Source organism: Periplaneta americana, chromosome 5 (genome assembly GCF_040183065.1).
Source record: "Periplaneta americana isolate PAMFEO1 chromosome 5, P.americana_PAMFEO1_priV1, whole genome shotgun sequence".
In the NCBI taxonomy this organism is placed as follows: Eukaryota; Metazoa; Arthropoda; class Insecta; order Blattodea; family Blattidae; genus Periplaneta; species Periplaneta americana.
In genome coordinates this window covers 183,765,051-183,786,425 of record NC_091121.1, presented here as the reverse complement: position 1 = coordinate 183,786,425, position 21,375 = coordinate 183,765,051, and the positions used below count along the sequence as shown (strand labels likewise).

General features: G+C 34.6%; 1 protein-coding gene across 1 annotated transcript in view; it reads left to right on the top strand.

The window, feature by feature from the left end:
* LOC138700313 (uncharacterized) overlaps positions 1 to 2,295 on the top strand; it is a 121,978-nt gene extending 119,683 nt beyond the window's left edge. The window contains exon 3 of the mRNA XM_069826857.1: positions 347 to 2,295. Coding sequence (XP_069682958.1) covers positions 347 to 2,157 — 1,811 coding nt within the window. The 3' untranslated portion in view covers positions 2,158 to 2,295. The remainder of the gene's footprint in view (positions 1 to 346) is intronic.
* Positions 2,296 to 21,375: the final 19,080 nt, after the last annotated feature.

Genomic DNA, 21,375 nt, shown 5'->3' with positions numbered 1-21,375 from the left:
TGTCCAACAAAATGAATATTATTATCGGTTACAAACTTAAGTAGTTAAGTTGTTGGATTGTACCTCGAAACGTGTTGAACTTAAACTTTCATTGTTATGAGTTTCTGGCCGCGAAACCAGGTGGCCCTTGTTCGAATCCTGGTCGGGGAAAGTTACCTGGTTGACGTTTTTTCCGGGGTTTTCCCTCAACCCAAATACGAGAAAATGCTGGGTAACTTTCGGTGTTGGACCCCGGACTCATTTCACTGCCATTATCACCTTCTAAATAACCTCAGCGTGGTAAAATAACCCAATAAAATAAATAAAAAAACATTATTTGAGCTGTTGTATGCTTTGTGTGTCACAGAGACGGCAGCGAGCAGCAGCAAGGACTCTCGAGGACTCTTCTCCCCGCGTATGGAGTATGACGAATGGACTCCACTTGGCAGAGGAGACCCCCTGAAGAACGACCCCACTTATGACTACGTGCCTCCAGTCCTGGAGAGAGTTCACTACTGGATAGAACCTTCATCCAGGACGCCAGACCCACCTATACCAACGTTGGGGCACGCCTCCAAAGAGCCGGAAATCAGCAGACTGTCCCAGAAGAGACCTACTGAGGAAACTCACAAAGACTCAGAAAACTCGTCAGCGGATTCGAGAAGAGATATCTATGATCCCTTCTTCTTGAAGTTCGTAGACGGGCCCAAATTCTCGTCCACACAGCATAGGAACCATCAGCATTACTATCATCACCATTATGGTAGACGGCCTTCATCGACGGTGTCACAACAATCAAACAGTCCATCATCGATTCAGCGTACTCATCATTACTTGCCATCTTTCCCGCCCTATCACTCGTACCAACACAAGAATCAACAGAAACAAAGACCGTATGAAAACCACGCCTTGTCTGACAGACAACACACAAAATATAACCAGAGAACAACTATAGAATCATCAAATTCATCGAGTGTAAGTCAGTCAGAGAGACTCAGACCTACGATGGAGGCACCGATGTTCCAAACAGAGCTTCATCATCACCACAATGAACAAGAGCAGCAACCAAGACCTCCTTACACCATGTTAGTGCCACCACCGCTACAGATTCCAAACTCATTCACAAGCATGTCAGACACGCTGAAGCCAAACCAGGTGGCCGAACAGATCAAGATGACGACACAACCCCCTGTATCACTGGAGCAAGCCAACCTCGTTTATCAGCAGACATCAACAACACCAACACTAGACTGGAAAGAAGGTAAGACACAGTTGGCAACCATTGCGGCAGCTAGCAGTCAAGTCACATGGAAAGCGCCGTTGCCAACTAAACATGACAAATATCACTACCAAGCTCCTTATAGTGCTACAACTATACACAGCTATCGTAACCCTTCTTTGTTATATTCTCCAAACGTAGAAGTGCTGCCATCTACAGAACTACAGTTCAGCGATAACAATAATATTAATTATCCCGCTGCTAACAATAAAACTCAACCGCAGCAGTGGAGTACCAACATGATGGTAACAACAATGCCTCCTAGCACACTCGCCATGACTACAGCGTCGTCTTTGACAACAGATCCGTTGTTTTCGCATTATAAACAACCAGCAGAGCCATTACGGGGTCCTATGTATCTCATTATACAAGGACATTCAAAAGTGAAAACATATGGCGCTAACAAACACCAGAATTCGTACCACGGGATCCCTATTCAAGAAAGCAACGATATTAATCAACGAAGCAACGGAGAGAATAGCAATGACAGGGTTGGAAAGGCACTGGAAGGTTATTTACCTCTTGAAAGTGATGAACAATTGAACGGCGATACGAGTGTTATAAATTCTGCCGAAACCGAGGCAACATTTCTAGATCAGGATAGCCTCATCCAAGGCGATATTGGTTTGTCTTCTAGTGCAGCGGAGGGCAATGATGAAGTTGAGCTTAACTATGTGACAGAAACAGAAAGTATTTCATCGTACACTGAAAAAGACGAGAGACCCACACGAAAGAAACGTGAATTGAATTCGAAAGACATAATTTCTTTTAATGACGACGTTGGTAAGGAAGATGTTAGCTACATTCTGGCGGAACAGAAAAGCCAAGGTTCCGGCACACACGTATTAATATCTTCTTTATCCAGACTGAAGCGTGCCCTCCCAACAAGTGTGCCTTGATGTTTAAGAGCAGCAATTAGCACCAGTGCTTAGCCTGTGAACACACCTGTTTAGACTCTTCGCACGTGTTTTGTCGTGTATGTAGAGCGAGTCAAGTCGTCTGGAAAAACATGACACAAACGAAGTTGGGACAGGAACTTTGTAGGCGTGTAAGAATCTATATATTTTTTAATGTACCGAAGTACATATGATTTTCCATGCAGATATTCTGCGTCATCACTCATAACGAGTGCACCTCAGCACATGTATGGACTTCAGTCCTACGTTCATAGACATCTATGACGTAGTGCAGAGGGCGGCCACTACTGGGTGTTCATTTCAAAGTGTGTCATGACGTCATTGTTGTGAGTCAGCGATTTGAAGCGAGTTTCAGCTTTTATGTCAGAGAAGTTGCCTATTAATCAAGGTGTTCAATCTGAACTTGAGAACTTGTACGGTATAACTTGAATGTCGTAGCAACAGATGGCGGTCTGTAAAGTCTGTGTGCTACCATAACCTCTTTCGAACTGTGTTCTGCGCGGGCAAGTCGTACGCAGGGTATTTTTTATCATCGATTGCGTACGGCAACATTCCACAACACAAATCAAAATGCTCCGTGTCCATGTTGACCGTCCAAGTTAACAAATACGTAAGTAATCGTCTTAACCCTCTCCCCACATCCCGACAGTAAGAAAAAAAACTCACTTCAGTACGTGTTTCCAAACAGTTCACATTCTTGCCACTACTGGCGTTACCGTACGTATCGGTACGTACTCTTCAGAATGAACGCCGTACTTGCTAGGCAACTTCTCTCGCATTTAGGTAATACGCCTTTGCGGAAGTGTAGGAAGATTGAATTCTCTAGGCTCATCGGCTAGCCACATGACGACATACAGCGAGCCATGACACATTTGAACTGAACACCCAGTAGAGAGAACCAAAGAGTTGGAACTTAATCTGAGACGATAATATCCGACGCCAGGGTGAGTATCCGGTGTGGCTTAGTGGATAAGGCATCAGCACGTAGAGCTGAAAACCGGGTTCAAATCCCGGCGCCGGAGAGAATATTTCTCCGTTCCATTACTCTTTCATCGTATGATGACGCAGAATATCTGCATGGAAACATCATATGTACTTCGGTACATTAATATATATATATATATATTATATGCGAAAGACGGCGCTTATTCCGTCGGATCCCGGCCAACTAGTCACTCATAACGAGTGCACCTCAGCACATGTGTGGACTTCGGTCCTACGTTCACAGACATCTATGACGTAGTGCAGAGGGCGGCCACTAGAGAGAACCCAAGAGTTGGAACTTAATCTGAGACGATTCTGTCCGACGCCGGGGTGAGTATCCGGTGTGGCTTAGTGGATAAGGCATCAGCACGTAGAGCTGAAAACCGGGTTCAAATCCCGGCGCCGGAGAGAATATTTCTCCGTTCCATTACTCTTTCATCGTATGATGACGCAGAATATCTGCATGGAAACATCATATGTACTTCAGTACATTAAAATATATATATATATATATATATATATATATATATATATATATATATATATTAAATGCGAAGGACGGCGCTTATTCCGTCGGATCCCGGCCAACTAGTCACTCATAACGAGTGCACCTCAGCACATGTGTGGACTTCGGTCCTACGTTCATAGACATCTATGACGTAGTGCAGAGGGCGGCCACTAGAGGGAACTCAAGAGTTGGAGCTTAATCTGAGACAATTCTGTCCGACGCCGGGGTGGGTATCCGGTGTGGCTTAGTGGATAAGGCATCAACACGTAGAGCTGAAAATCGGGTTCAAATCCCGGCGCCGGAGAGAATATTTCTCCGTTCCATTACTCTTTCATCGTATGATGATGCAGAATATCTGCATGGAAACATCATATGTACTTCGGTACATTAAAATATATATATATATATATATATATATATATATATATATATATATATATTATATGCGAAAGACGGCGCTTATTCCGTCGGATCCCGGCCAACTAGTCACTCATAACGAGTGCACCTCAGCACATGTGTGGACTTCGTCCTACGTTCATAGACATCTATGACGTAGTGCAGAGGGCGGCCACTAGAGGGAACCCAAGAGTTGGAACTTAATCTGAGACGATTCTGTCCGACGCCGGGGTGAGTATCCGGTGTGGCTTAGTGGATAAGGCATCAGCACGTAGAGCTGAAAACCGGGTTCAAATCCCGGCGCCGGAGAGAATATTTCTCCGTTCCATTACTCTTTCATCGTGTAAGAATCTAATCAAATCCATTCTGGAGAAACTCACCATTTTGAAAGCAACATTCGCGTGCTGTTGTTATGTATGTAATTTATTGGGAACGATTATGGGATCCACTTTGCTTACAATCACACAGACTTTCAAATCACCTTTAAAATAATTTCAGCATACTCACCTTTCGTTCAGTGTTATGTGAGAACTATTTTTGAAAAAAAAAAAAAAAGTCTTTACAAAAATACGTTTGCCATCTGTGCGATTAGTTATAAAGTAGTCCTACATTTTTCGTCCAGCGTGTCTCAATTCTTCCGACGAATTGCACATAAAATCAAAACATTCGTTAATAGCGACTCGATAACCAACTAATCAACATGGAGCAAGGCAACTGCTTAAGAAAACAGAATATACAGAGTGTTCCAAAAATCACGCACATTAAAATCACAGTGTCTATATTGATTAGTGCAGTTGGAAAGTGCTATCGACTACCGCTAGACAGCAACAAACCTAGACGTCATTGTGATGTGTATGTATACACTGACACTTACAGTAGTTCTTTATTAATTGCTCGGCAAACATGTCGTTTTCCCAAGAGCAACGAATTTTCATTTTTGAACATTATTTTTCCAGTCGTTCTTATGCACGTGTTGTAGACGAATTTCGTAGGAATTATCCGGATGTGACAGTGCCTAACAATTCGACCATAACGAGATTAATCGCCCGTTTTAGGGAATGTGGATCAGCGCTTCTTGACAATGATGAACGTGATTCTTGTTTCCAGCAGGCCAGTGCCATATGTCACACATCTAATGAAACCATGCAGTTTTTGCGTGAGTATTTTTGGTGAGCGTATCATTTCTGAAGGATTATGGCCCCCACGTTCCCCCGATTTCACGTCCCCAGATTTCTTCCTGTGGGGTTGTCTTAAAGGAAGGGTATATAAAAAAGGCCGCACACTCTGAAGGAACTAAAGAGGAACTTAACAACGGAGATTAACAACATCAATGTAAGCGTTCTCAAAAAAGTGGACGCAAACGTGGTAAAAAGAGTTCGTACATGCATTACTGAACGGGGTTCCCATTTTTAGCATATGTTGCGAAAAATGATGTAACTCATGTGAAAACAGATGTAAGCAAACGTAATAAATTCATCTTTATACAGATATGCGCGACTTTTGGATCGCTCTGTAAAGTATATCTCTAGAGCAGCGTTTCTCAAACTATGGTCCGCGGATCACCTGTGGTCCTCGAAGTCTGCCCTTGTGGTCCTTCAAAAAAGACAGAAGAAAAAATAAAATTCAAACGAATTGCGCATCACACTATAGCTCATCTGGAGCCTGTAACCCAGCCAGGGATCACCCGAATTCATAACAGAGGACCGAAGTACCGAATATTTTCATGTATTTATGACTTTCTTAATAGTTTTGCCGACACCCAGTCTGCACATTGAAATGGTCACGTACCGTACTATATGTCGTACACCAATAATACAACTCTGAAGTCACAATTTTAAACTTATTCTCCAAATAAATATGATGAATTTTCATGGGTTCCTGATCACTTTCATTGCGATATTGAAAATAACAAACTTTCATTGAGTGAAAGAGAACAGTTAATTGAACTCTCGAATGACACCGGACTTAAAACGAAATTCCAAGCGGAAGGTATGGTTAATTTCTGGACCTCATCACAAGTGAACAGAGAATATAGTGAACTGTACAATGATGCTTTAGAGATTATAATTCAGTTTGCTTTTACGTATCTGTGTGAGAAAGGGTTTTCATCACTAACTCTAATAAAACCAAAGTAGGCTACCGAAATCGACTCGATGTATGTGCCGATCTCCGACTTAAGCTTATCAGCATACATCCAAATATAGTACAACTGTGCAAGGATCGGCAGGCTCAGCCATCTCATTAATACGAGTACCAACATTTATTTATTTTTTTAGTTAATAAGTGAAAGATTATCCAAACTCTAATACCTTGGGGGGGGGGGAAATTCTTCTATTAACATTAACTTAATTAGTTAATACTAATATAAAATTAATTGAATTGAATGAATTTTAATTAATTAATTATTTTTAAAATATAAGTATACGGTATTAAAATATGCTACAAAAATTATAAATTTGCTTTCGAAGGGAACAAGAGTAAAGGCCCATTCACAATGAAAATTAAACATAAACATAACGTAAGCATAAAACCTTGTGTGCATGTTATTTAATGAAAGCATTCACAATGAATTACATAAGCATAAACTTAATCTTAATCATAAGACGTTAACATGAAAGTTTGCAAACTCCAAACTTTCATGCTTATGTTTATGCGATTTGGAAACAGTACACAAGCGGAAAGCGTGTTTTCACTTTTTGTTTAACATCTCATGGGCTTTGCCTACAGGCAATATTTTGATCTATTGGCCGTGATGATAGCTAGGCGCGAATCATGGAATCATATGACGAAAAGTTTATTATTTTATACCAAGAAAACCCTTGTCTACACGACAAGAAACATAAAACATACAAAGATATTACATTAAAAGAGAATGTGTGGAAAAAAATAGCACAGGAAATGAATTCTGAAGGTAGGTATTAGTTAAATCATTTTATAGCTAACATTATTTTATAGTTCAAAGTATTGGTGTTTCAAAATATATTAGTATGTGAATGTGGTTATAAAAGTCCCCCTGTTGTATTCTTCTCTGATTCGATTGATGAATCCACCATCGTTTTTTACATCTCCGTTTCTTTGATTTCAAGTATTGAAAGCCATATACTGATGCCATTGTAGTTATTAGAAACATAAATTGAATAGCTACATCGTCAGTCATTGTGCAATTCTCCATTTTTATGTAATAGATTCTGTAGTTTTGTTGATTCGGTATGTTTGTTTCCACACATGTGTTATGTTTACGTTATATTTAATTTTAATTGTGAATGGGCCTTGGCTACTTAAGTTTGTGGCATATGTTTATGTGCTTATGTTAATGTTTACGTTATGTTTAATTTTCATTGTCAATGGGCCTTAAGGTGGTCCGCAGGACTGCTCTGACTTAAAAAAGTGGTCCGCACTTCAAAAAAGTTTGAGAAACGCTGCTCTAGAGGGAGAAAGATGTTAACTTCACTTCTCTGTCGGGAGTCAAATTCCTTTCCACTGAATTTTTAGCCGAGAACGCTACTGCTTGAACTACAAATTATACCTATATGGTGTATGAGTTGGATATTAGTGTAAATAACTCAAACGAGAGACATACGTTCACTCTTTACTGTTTGTTTTACGGTACAGTCTGTGGTACAGGAATGCAGAGATTTCAAATTCAATGACTTGGATAACACAAAGAACGATATTGACTTCTCGACTGTTATATCCTGACATAATATTTACGATTGTTTAGTCAGGACTTGTAAGAGAAGAGAAAGAAAACGCCCAAGGAAGGCGACAAGAATTCAAAATGAGACGTCAGCTTACATCCACTGGAATATCATTGCAGTCGAGACTGTGTTACGTAACCAAGAATTTACGCGTTTATGACTGCCCAGATGCAAAGGCGATGTAGTAATATTTTGTAGTGGTAACAAAGAGTTCTCATCTAAGACACTGATACTGTCATACTGCACATCCATGTTTTCAGATATTAAGGGGCGAGGATAGTATTTTTTAAATCTTTTTTCCTATTTGGTGTAAATTATTAACTTTTTGTATGTAGAGAGCTCATAGCTGTGGCAACTCAACCAAATAAAAATATTTTGAAAGAAAAAAAAATTGTTTGGGGGCCCAAATTTGAAAAAAAAAAATATACCCAATGCAGGATTGTACTAAAACCGATATATCTAAACCGTTTTTAAAGATAGATTCAAACAGTTTTTGCAATGTATGTGCAAAAGTATGTTCTACAAACTGTCTGTAACAGAATTTTGATATTAGTCCCTACGTTTGTAAAATAAACAATTAAAATTTAGTAAGAATTTTCTGATTTCCTTTCTTGCAAACAAACGGATGTATTTTTAAAATGAAATCAATTAACAAAATTCTGTTACAGAGAAAAGTTTCCTAATAGTCTAAAGAATGTGTGTTCTAAATTTCTTGCATGTATCTTTAATAGTTCAGAAATTATATCCATTTTGTCTGACAATGTAGCAAAAAAAATGAAGTTACTGGTAATTGATAAAAGCGCGCATGTGATTTAAAAATCCATAGCGCAGGAAGTTTAAAAATGACGTCTCAACATCCGATAAGGGCACAAATACCCACAAAATGTTATTCAATTCATTCCACACATATCAAAGGGTATTTTAAAGAAAAATTTTTTTGAAAATTTAATTTACCGGAAACAACAATAAAAGTGAGCGAGTGATTTAAAAATCCATAATGCAGGAAGTTTAAAAATGGCGATCCACACATATCACAGGGTATTTTAAAGTATTTTTTTTTGAAAATTTAGTCATTTTTCATAACCTACCATCCTCTCCCCTTAAGACTCTAAAACTTGGGGAGAAACTGTAAAAATAGAAAGTTGAACGAATTCTGTAACGAAATTATAAAGTAAAATACTTTGTTTCTTCGTTTATCTTACGAAATAAGAGGTCACTGTTTCATCCCGAGATCAAGCATTTTCTTAATGATTAAAAAATCTTAAAACAACAGTTGAAAAAAATAATAAATTTTAGAGTGAAAAGGCAATATATTGATACGAAATAATTAAAAATATTAAATATTAACGATTTAAAAAATTTGGCACCATTAACTTCACTACCGTCATAATTCAACTGTTTACTAGAACACAGATTTATTATTTGCAATTTTTGTTTTCACATCATTGATCCTTTTATATCTGTAGTGCTCGGGAAAAGTGACACAAGTCAGTTTCCACAAACCTTTTTTCATGATTTATTGACAACTTACGGAACATCTGTTCGCTTGGAAAAAAATACATAGATATTCCTCCCAATACAATAATTCATACAGAAAAAAATCAAATCGACATAAACCAGTGTAAGTTGTCAATAAATTATCAAAAAAGGTTTGTGGAAACTGACTTGTGTCACTTTTCCCAAGCACTGCAGATATAATCAGTTATCGATCTAGAAAGGCATGTCAAGTAACTTTAATTCTCACTGTTTGTCTGATTTTAAAGTACAGATTTTTTTTACCCATATGTTATTATAGATATTATCATGGTACAATAAAATTTATTAAGGGCGTCTATTATTTCCATTTACAGTGTGATAGGGTTCTTTTTACGGATTCTGTTTGTTTTTAAAATTTGAATCTCTTATCTTCAACATAATTATTTTGATGACTATTATAAGCAGTAACTATACAAATTCAATTATTTAGTTTGTTATATATTCAAAATTTAAGAAAAGTTACTATTTTGGCGTTTATGAAATGGACTTACGTTTCCTTTTACTGTAGGTTTAGGCCTACTTATATAATTGGGTAAGACGGTAAATTGATAGTATAAATGTTCACTTTAGCCAGAAATCCCATTTTTCGGAGATGTCTTCAGTTTTTAGAATTGAAAGGTGCAATGGCAAAACGTTCTAAGTGCCATTTTTTATTTAAAAACTGTTTTTAACGTGATTCACGTTCCATGTGCCATGATATTGATGCACACGAAGCGATATGGCGCTAGTACTGCTAGAAGTACTACAAATATTGACTAGAATATCAAACCGTTTGAAGTGCCTTGTTGAGTTGCACAACGTATTTTGTCCTCCTGAAAAATTATCCTCAATGGCACATACAACATTTTGCTAGTTTCGCCCTTCAATTATTCAAATAATCAAAGACATTATTTTAGTGCCAACACACAAAACTGTTAAAAAAAGTTGCTCATCTCTTTTTAAGGTAATTCAAGGCCTCCTTAATACTTCAAACGATTTCTGTTTTTTTAGACCTTCAGATGTTATATTCGTGAGGCCAAAATACGGACATAAATTTAATCTGATAAATAAGACAATTGTATTGATGTAATGCATGTAAGATAATGGAGTTTTGAAATGTATTATAGTGACTTGATTTAGTCACAAAGACGCTGTTTTTCCTAGACATTCGAACATAAAAATTATTCTTGAATGGCTAGAAACCAGGTCTTGACCCGAATATTGTAGCATCCTTTCTTCAGTGATTAAAGTGTTTACTTGCCCTTATCTAGTAAACTTGACGTTCGTTTACTTTGAAGACGACATTTGTTTACACAGTCTTTTTCACTAGGTATTCAGTTTGATTCGATGTGGTACACAGCTTGACCTAGTCCCTGTCAAGATGATATACTTCCCAGTGATATATTTATGTTCATCACTGTTGAAGAATTATTAAAACATTAAGAATATTCCCGTGAAAGCAAATTTGTTTTCTTTTCGAAATATTTACATTAGAATAAGAAAGGAATGAAAAAAATAACTTTCCTACATATTTACACTATTTTTACCCACAATTGTCTTCAAAGAGTGTAAGATATATCATTCTTTCATAGTGCTTTGTCCCGTTCACCATTCCTTCCAGTGTATCCTTCTATAGGCAGTTTTTTTCTCAGCCGGTGACTCAGCCAATTCCTTTTCCTCTTCCTGATCAGTTTCAGTATCATTCTTTCTTCACCCATTTTTTCCAACACAGCTTCATTTCTTGTTCTATATGTCCACTTCACACGTTCCATTTTTCTCCATATCCACATTTCAAATGCTTCTAGTCGCATCTCTTCACTTCGTCGTAATGTCCATGTTTCTGCCCCAAATAATGCCGCACTCCACACAGAGCACTTCACTAGTCTCTTCCTTAGTTCTTTTCCAAGGTCCGCTTCCTTGGTCATTGCTATCTTTCTTTTGACTTCCTAGCAGCAGCTCTTGTTATTGCGTATAGTATACTCCGAGTATTTGAAGCTTTCCACTTGCTCTTTTGCCTGTTTTAGAAGTCGCAAGTTTACCTTCTTTATATTTCTTCCTATGACCAAGGTCTTCGCCTTAATTGCATTTATCTTCAATATCTTTAATTATTATATAAAATATAACATGTAAAAATCTACAAACAAAAGAATTCTAATGAAGCTTTTGTTTTTATTTTAAGCAATGCTTTATTCACTAGAAATGTTCTAATTTGTAACTTTATATACACTGTAAATAACGGATTATATACAATATTTAATCGACATCTACAAGAGTATTTTGAAATATTTTATCAACAATGATCAAGCTCTTATTTATATTTTAAGTCCAGCCCTTAATGAAATGTGTTCCAAAAACGCATTATTGTGCACTTAGATGCACCCAATAGAGCTTTTTGCAGTTAATTTGCATAAAGATTGAAGTTTTAATGAGAGAAATATACTGTATATTGTAATAGCATATATTGCTTGAATATTAAATGAAAGTTCATTATTGTGGAAAAAAAAGTTACAGTTGATGTCTAACTTGAAGATTAATTGAATAACATATGTTAGTCTTCGGAATCGTGGACGATGAAACCAGTTGTGAGAATGATATTGTGTCTAACGTTAACAATGTGTTCAATAAAGAAATAAACTCATTTTAACATTAATTATACAAACATTTATCTGGAAGAAGATGACGTTTTTGAATGTGTATACCCACCGATGTCTATGAATGTTTAACAGAGCAGTTAGCCAGAATCCATTGCAAATGTAGAATACATTTTTAGTTTTTTATGTTGGACATGAATAAATTAGAAATAAAATGAATAATGGAAAGATAAGTGCCATGGTTATGCGAGTTGACTGTAGCTAAGATTTTTTTAGAGAAAGTGTTAGTTTAAGTGACAATTTATTTGCTGATTGAACCTACAAGAATTGACACAAATAAATTATACAATTAATAATGTAATACTACAGGTATATAATGAATTAATATGTAAAAATAGATAATAAAATATCCCATTTCTTAACTAATGTTGATTTATACAGATTTGGTACAGTAAGTATAAAAAAAATTGAACAAAAATAAAAAGCTTATTTTACGTTATACAAATCTAATTAACGATTAAAAAAAATCTACGTTTGTCGTGCTAAAATAGTACATTATGCAACGAGCCTATAATGTTAGTAATTAAGAAGCGAGTATGGGCGCTCGTTTCATAATTTTCATACGAGCTTCTTAATTACCATTATAGGCGAGTTTCATACGATTTTTATGCTCGACCATATTTCTAACTTGAAATTATTCAGATGTATACATTTTATTTGTATCTTGACAAGATCGGAAGTGACCTTGTTCTAGGTCGTGAATTGTGAGATGTGCGCAGACGCGAAAGTATTGATTTTTTCCGAGGAACAATAATGTCATTGACCTTGATGTAATCCCGTTAAACTTGATATAACCTTGATTATTGAATTCGACATTGAAAAACGAGATGACAAATTGAATTTATTTGAATATTATTTACAATTAACGCTAATTATTATAGTAACAGAACATAACCTTCTGCGACAATATTGGATTTCCAGCCTCCGTGACTTTTCGCTAATTCTCTTTCGATTACATATCCGAGAATAATCGATACTTGCGGTTTTATAACGGTACAAAGCTGACTTGTCATTAGCTGAACACCTGTACTTTAATGAGTAGGTGTACTTTAATGACATGCATTAAAGGACTGCTACCAGGTGTATAATTACTACATTTCGGCATGGTCGAGCATAAACACTTTCTTTAGCCAATTACAAATAGTTCCCTCCAACTTTAATATTTAAAGCAGTAACCAGTAAACTTACATACAAGAAATCAAATTTCTGTCTAGGCAATAATCTTTGCAGGGTTGTCAGAGTGCATCAAGTTTTAAAATTCCTTTACTTACTTATGGCTTCTATGTTCATTGCCGCCCTCACATAACCCGCCGTCAGTCCCTATCCTGTGCAAGATTAATCCAGTCCCTAGCATCATATTCTACCTCCCTCATTTTAATATTATTCTCCCATCTACGTCTCGGCCTCCCCAAAGGTCTTATTCTCTCCGGCTTCCCAACTAACACTCTACATGCATTTTTTGATTCTCTCATACGTGCTACATGCCCTGCCCATCTCAAACGTCTGGATTTAATGTTCCTAATTATGTCAGGTGAAGAATATAATGCGTGCAGTTCTGCGTTGTGTAACTTCTTCCAATCTGCTGTAACTTCATCGCTGTTAGCCCCAAATTTTAAAATTCCTCTGCTGAACGAAAACTTACATTTGTTGGGATCAAATTTCTGTTCATTTAAAGGACCAAACTAAAATTCTTTCAATAATTTATCATCATAATACACTGCTGTTTTAAATTGACTGGGCATACGGAATTAATTAAACAGCTTTCCCAAAATATGTTATGATATGTTTCACATAAAATATTTTTGTGCGAGATCGTCCGTATTTGCTTTGTTTCCGCACAAAACCAATCCGCGGAAAGTCTAAAATTCCACATTCAGTATTCCCAACCTAACACACATAACAATTTCCCTCTTCTTACCGCTTAAGTGACATATTGATTTTACTGCTTTAGGCTTTTAACATATTATTTTTAGAGACGTTCAATATAGTAATAATTATAAATTGGAAACTTACCACTGCAATTTCACCTTAATTGCACTGTTAATTATTGTTTTTAAAATTTGCAAAAATTAAGTAAACTCTACAACTACACTAAAGTTACTGCATTCGTGATGCAAGTAACATTAAGGAAGCCGTAAAAAAAAATCAACAAGATTCCAGACTCATCATAGACTGGGGAAAAAAAAAGACAGACGTATATCACGGCCTGCTGGAGTATAGTAAACACAGAAAACATTTTAAAGCAACAATGTTGAAGATAGATATTTTTGTTTTGCAAATTTGCCGTCATTGAACAAAAACCAAGATGGAGATTTCATTGCAACTAATTAGAAATTCCTCTTTCAGGTATGTAATAAATGATCTTCGCACAAAATAATGTACGATACACGAGCGGTATGTTTTCTTTCAATTCTCGGAAATTTAAAAATGCTCAACTATGTTTCGCTTTTTCGAACTTTTCCTCGAACATGAAAACTTCAACATACCGCTCTTGTAACGCATATTATTATTTTTTCTCGAAAAGGAAGTAAAAACGAGAAAAATTGTATTACATTCTTTGTTTCAAATATGTTAAAGAATAACCCCTTGAAATTAATGACATTACTTACGGTTCACCCTGTATACATATTGCTAATTAACTAAAATTCATTTTAATATTTATATTACCTATATTAATTGAGATGACATCAATAAAGACTTTGTACCCTATGATGGAAGTGTCAAAGAACAATAAAAAATAATATAAGTATCTTTAAGTTTTTATTTGTATAATAACTACACATATACATAAATTGCTATGTTGTATATATTCTTGTAGGTTCACTCCCTTAATTTACGGTTTATGTATATCAATACATTGATTTATAATTTATTACAGTTAATTTATAGTTATAAGGTATTTTGTGGCTCAAATTCTTTAAAAGAGGCTCAAGAAACACTCTTCGATATGTGCTCACTAATGTTAGTAGATACACAATTCCATTTAAGCTTTAAAAAGACATTTAAAATAATCTTTAAGGCGAAAATAATCATATAATGAGTATTTTTTGCAAACTCTATAAAAGTGAAAACAATTTTTGGTTAGTTGTCAGATGAAGACAAATAATTTTGGGCAATAAAAAGGTCCTAAGAGACGAAAATGTACAGTCTTTGATTGATGTGTAACTACAACCCACTCTAGAATTTGACTAGATTCTGAGACATTTGTTATACAGAATGAAAACGATATAAACTACCAAAATTACAGACCATACATGTCGGTCTACTAAACATGATGTGTAATGAAATTATTTTTATTTTTATTTTTAATTTCTGAAATATCATGTTTTTAGGATTGATAGTAGTCTGGTATTTACTGTTCGAGTAAATGTGAACGTCATTGCCAATTACCTTCCGTCCAACACACGCTAACACCACAACAATACAGAGACAACAGAGTACTCTGATTTTTAAACAAGGTTATCACCATAGTTACAATGTACGTGGCGAACCAAAGTAAATAATGAGGTCTACTATCATTTCCGAAAACATTAGACTCACAGATAACATTTTTTCCTAGGGAAACCACATAAGTTACAGAAAGAAATTTATTAGACATTGTATTCAGTAATTTATGCTCTATCACCAGGACAGTATTTTCTGCAGTTTATATAGTTTACACCCTGTATAAAAGAAGTTCGTTTCTAATACTTGGGTTTACCTTGGAAACTCATTTAGTCATCTGACCATTATCTTCCTCTTATTGTCTCTAGATAAACTCTGTAGATGGAAAAGAAGATTTAATACAGAATTATATATATATATATATTTTTTTTAAGAAATTAACTTACATAGTCAAATCACAGATTTCATTGTATGATTATTATGTCGCTATATCGTAAACATTCATATTACAATTAGTTTGGGGAAAATTGCTTTCGCTAAGTTACCAAATATTTCGTGTTTAAAACACGATCAGTTAATTTTAAATTTATGTTTTTGTAATAGTTTTAAGTAATAATTAGAGTGTGTATGTGTGTAATTTCCGTCTTTATCTGTACAATGTACCTGAACTCTGTTGTATATAGCTTGATGTTTACTATTTTAACATTATTATTATTATTATTATTATTATTATTATTATTATTATTATTATTATTATTATTATCAGCGGTAGGGTCTTGTAGTGTTCAATTTATTACATGACTTCACATGCAGAAGTGAATTTGTGTGAAGTAAAATCAGCAAACATTAACTCTAATTGCACATTAATTTATAAATACGACAATATTTTTTTAAAATATTTAAGGGAAGAACTGTTATTATAGCTCTATTGCTGTTAACGTGACGAGAAATATTACACACTCCATATTATTTCAATGGTTTAAAAATTGCATTCGTCATTAAACTATTCAAACAATATGTTATATGATATAAAAGAACGTAAAAAATGTGGTCAAAAAGTATTAATTTTTCTACCCAGATGTGTCTAATTGTTTAGTGATGTTGCAACACAATATTACACTAAAACAATTATTTTAATATGGAGTACTGATAAATTTAAGAGTTATATTTCTCTGTCTACTGAAAAATAAGACAAAAATATGTCTAAGAATTAATATGAAAATAAATTTCTTCATAGAATATTAAATGTTAATTATTAACATTTGTGAAGCAAAAGCAACAATATAGTTAACAGTGAATTTATCATCCAGGAGAATCGATTGTAATCGAAATAAATTACAATCTTTTGAAAGTATGAAGTTGAGAATGAAAAAGGTATTCATGAATATATTTTATAATGCTTCTATTGTCGTCGAAATCGTCATTCTCGTTTTCATTTGTTCAGTATTTTTGATTACTTATTAACTGAAATATGTATAAATACTACAGACGGCTGTCTTTTGTCAGCAAACGGTGTTCTTATTAAGAATGTTATAGGGAGTTTGCAAAACAGATCTTAAATAGTGTATTTTATAATATGACCAACTTATTTTATTTTCCAAAAAGAATTAGGCAGAAAATTTATATGTTTTCATAGGAACTAGACGTCTGGGAATCTAAAATTACAGCTTTCTCTTTTAAATATATGGAAATGGTTTGTGTTTAAACATTTCAACCATAATAATTTTCAATTCAAAACATATTTATATTGTTCATTATAACATATACGTAAACATAATGTAATAACATTTGTTATATTTTATTATAATTGAAACAATTCGAAATAAATAACAGATTATTCAGTTTCAAAAAGTTAAATAAATTATAATGCAATATCTTTGTCAATTGCTATATTATGCATACTGGAATTTGCATTATTTGAAAGTTGTTTCAGTGTTATTAATTACAATATTGTAATAATATAATTTTATTTATTGTACATGAAAACATGTAGTATTTAGTTACATCATGTATTTAAGAAAATAAATATCAATGAACCGAAAGTCTAACGCCAGTTTTACTCCTTTCAATCCTATGTCAATCCTAACGATTCTGTCATTTTCTATGGGATCCAGAAGTTTCGTCACCCGATGATTTCGTCACATATTACATTTTGTCACTGCAACATTTTGACACTGATTCACTTTTGTGACCACCATATTTTGTCATCAAATCACTTTTGTCACCAATTTAATTTCCTCATCACAATTTCTCTCCTCCCCTTCGTGTAGCTTTCCTTGATGATACTTTTATTTATTTATTTACTTATTTATTTATTTATTTATTTTATTCCATAGATCTTACATGAGCAATGAAGCTTTAAGATGTGGAACAAGTCAAAATTTTACAATATTACAATTACAATTTTTACAAATTTTTACAGTTTTACAATTTAGTAATTTTCTACAATTTTTACAATTTTGTGCAATTTTTTACAATATTTTGGCGAGATGTAGTGAGATGAGGTGAGGTCCGAGGATTTGCCAAAAGATTACCGGCATTTGCCTTTTGGTTGGGGAAAACCTCGGAAAAACCCAACCACGTAATCAAATCAAAGGGGTTGATGCCGAGGACTCGCCATAGGCCATCCGGCTTCAGTCCCACGGCTGTGGAAAACCTCGGAAGAAACCAAAGACCTAAGGGGGATCCAACCCAAGCCCGAACGCAGCTCCGGATCAGCAGCCCAGCGAGTCTGCCGACTGAGCTACATCGATGGCTCTACTAAAAGTATACAATACATAGCCAATCAGATTATTAAATTTACAAACGCAAACGATCATTCATTAGTTGAGCTATATGTATAATACAAAACAAGTAAGTTAATTAAATTTAAGGCATAAACAATTCAACCAGTTGTGATATACAGAAATTGATAATACATATCATATACCTATATAAAATTACACGTTTTCAAACTGAGGGACTATCAGGAGGATATCTTGAAGAAGAAAACACCGAACTAAGAAACCAGTTTCATTCCTGGTTGCATTGGCTTTTGTATCAGAGAATAATGTAGTTGACGCCTTCGATGTTCTCCAAGCCCATATTCCCTCTAAATACATGGAATTGTTACATTCGTACCAGCGAAAACTTGCCCAGAACAACAAATACTTGTGAAGTGTGGCGTAGACGTCTCAATACTTTAATGGGCAAAACACATCCCTGCTTTTACATGTCCTTCAGTTGCTACAGGAGGAGACTGCAAGGATACATCAGGACATTGAGAAATTGAAAGCAGATCAGTCTCCACCCAAGAAAGAGAAATACACGTCCTTAGATAACAGAATTGCACGAATTGTCGATAGATATGAAGCCTATAGAACAGAAGATAACATCCTTGGTTATCTACATGCCATAGGTCACAACTTCAGTGGAAATTTTGGTTAAAACTCCATATTTATTCATATATTTGTAATAAATTACCTAAAACATTATGTTACTTTGTTATTCTAAGAAATATTTTGTCAATTAACTTTTTACGTGTAATTTATTTAGCATTATTTGAATCTATATTTATGTATGGTATTATAGGTTGGGGTGGAACTTATAAATCCAACCTTTATCCGTTAATTTTACTACAGAAAAAAGTATTAAAAATTTAGAATAACTCTTCTCGGGTTCTCAGCCAGGTGAGTTGGAGATTAGCCTCCAAGCTTTCGACGGCTAGCTCTGCCATCTTCTTCAGGGACTTCGTCGAAAGCTTGGAGGCTAATCTCCAACTCACCTGGCTTAGAACCCGAGAAGAGTTATTCTACATCAGACGCCGGGAAAGCCTCAAGTCATATATTAAAAATTTGTTTAAAATAGCAGAAAGATTACCCAACTGAATTGTTGTTTAAACATTTCAAAGTTTTCAATATTAAACAAAATGTATTATTTTATTTTATTAACATATTTTCATAGAAATTTTAATAACTTTGAAAGGTATATACATAAATATAGAACTAAAAATATGAATTCTCTGCGTTTGTCTAAACCAAAATGTAAAACCAATGCAGGTTTTTATCATAGCATGAGTCAAGGTCCCAGATTATTAAACAAATTTTATTCCAATAATATTTCAACCACGAATCTTCTCCAAATTAATAAAAAAATAAAAAAAAAATTTGTATTGGATTTATAGTTTGGGTTTAAACATATTAAACACTATTTAATCTGTATTCACTCCAAATTTTAATTTTATTTTTGTCTGTATTGGAATCCCCTCCTGAGCACGAGTCTTACTCATTCAGGAGTGGGCTAGTTTATCCTTCATTGTATTTATTAACCTTATTCATTTCAAATTTACTAGCAAAAAATAAATAAATAAAAACAGGGTGAATGTACACAACTTCAAAATCCATGTTAAGACAGAGCATTAAAATAATTATACAGTGATGGTTTTGGACTCATAATACAAGCAGCCTAAATTTAAGTTTCTGTATTATTTTGATGACGAAATCCTCTCAGTATCCAAAAAAAAAAAGATGACAATATATATATATATATATATATATATATATATATATATATATATGATCACGAAATATCTTCGGTGACAAAATCTTCTCAATGACAAAAGACATGATGACAAAATGTATCTGATGACCAAAAAAGTAATGACGGAAAATAGGTGACAAACTATAACAGTGACGAAATTTCCGGTTACAAAATGCCCTAGGCCCATTTTCTAAAAATTATTAGAATAATCTTAATTTTAAAGGTTTTTTAATAGTTCCTTCACAAATATTAATTGAATTGATGAATATTGGTATATAATATTACTATACTGATGTAGGATATATTTACTACTAACAATGCCGGAAAGCATTGTTGTACATTGGCATTTTTCTTATTTTACAATTGTTAAGGGAATTCAGAAATTATTATATTATGTTGGCGGAATTGGAAACATAAAAAATTATATGCACAAAACAGATGTATACGTTCATTTGAACCTTCACAACAATGTAAACGCAAAGAACAATTTGTTTAAAGCATTTCTTAATTAATTTTTGATGTTTCCAATTCCGCCAACATAATATAATAATTTCTGAATTCCCATAACGATTGTAAAATAAGAAAAATACCAATGTACAACAATGCTTTCCGGCATTGTTAGTAGTAAATATATCCTACATCAGTATAGTAATATATACCAATATTCATCAATTCAATGAATATTTGTGAAGGAACTATTAAAAAACCTTTAAAATTAATATTATTCTAATAATTTTCACATCTCTGTAACTTGGATGTACCTCCGGCAGCTAGAGTTCGAATTACGGTAGTATTATCTATTTGTGACAGAGAAAGAAGCATTTCTTGGAGCACTACGGTATCATTTTCACTACTATCTCAATTTATTCATGGCTATCTACACCACACAGAAGGAAACAGAAAGACCCACGAGTATTTCAGTTAGTTATGCAATAGCTTCACAAGGACTGGAGTTAGACTTTGATCCTGGAGGAATTCAGTGAACTATAATGCTACGTAAGACGTGTGCCTTGAACAATATTCTGCAACGTAAAATTTGGTAGCTAATGTAAGGGTTTCTAAGCAGAAAATTCTGTTTGGTAAGTTTTATCTATTTAAATTTACAATAGCCGCCATGGTGATCCAGTGGCTAAAGCGCTGGACATATAATCTTGTAGACTCGGGTTCGATCCCAGGCGTGCCTCCAATTTAGAATTTGTGTTGGGCAAGCCCACGGTCCACGTAACACAGAGGTTTTCTCCGGGAACTCCGATTCCCCTGTGGCATCCCAACAAATCTCTATCATTCATCGCGGGTGTAGCGTAGACCAGTCTCCTATGACGCACCCCGGGCAACTATTCTGTCGGTAAATTGGTCTACATAACTTGCTTCAGATGGGTGAATTACGAAAAGTCAAGTACCTGCCATTAGCATGATTTATTTTGCAAAACCCACTTTTTAAATGCATGATATATTCATTACATCTGTTGAAGGCTTTCACAAAATCTTCCATTCTGCACGCTCACGGCTCTTACTTCAAACTGAGTTACTTGGAAATGTATCGTTC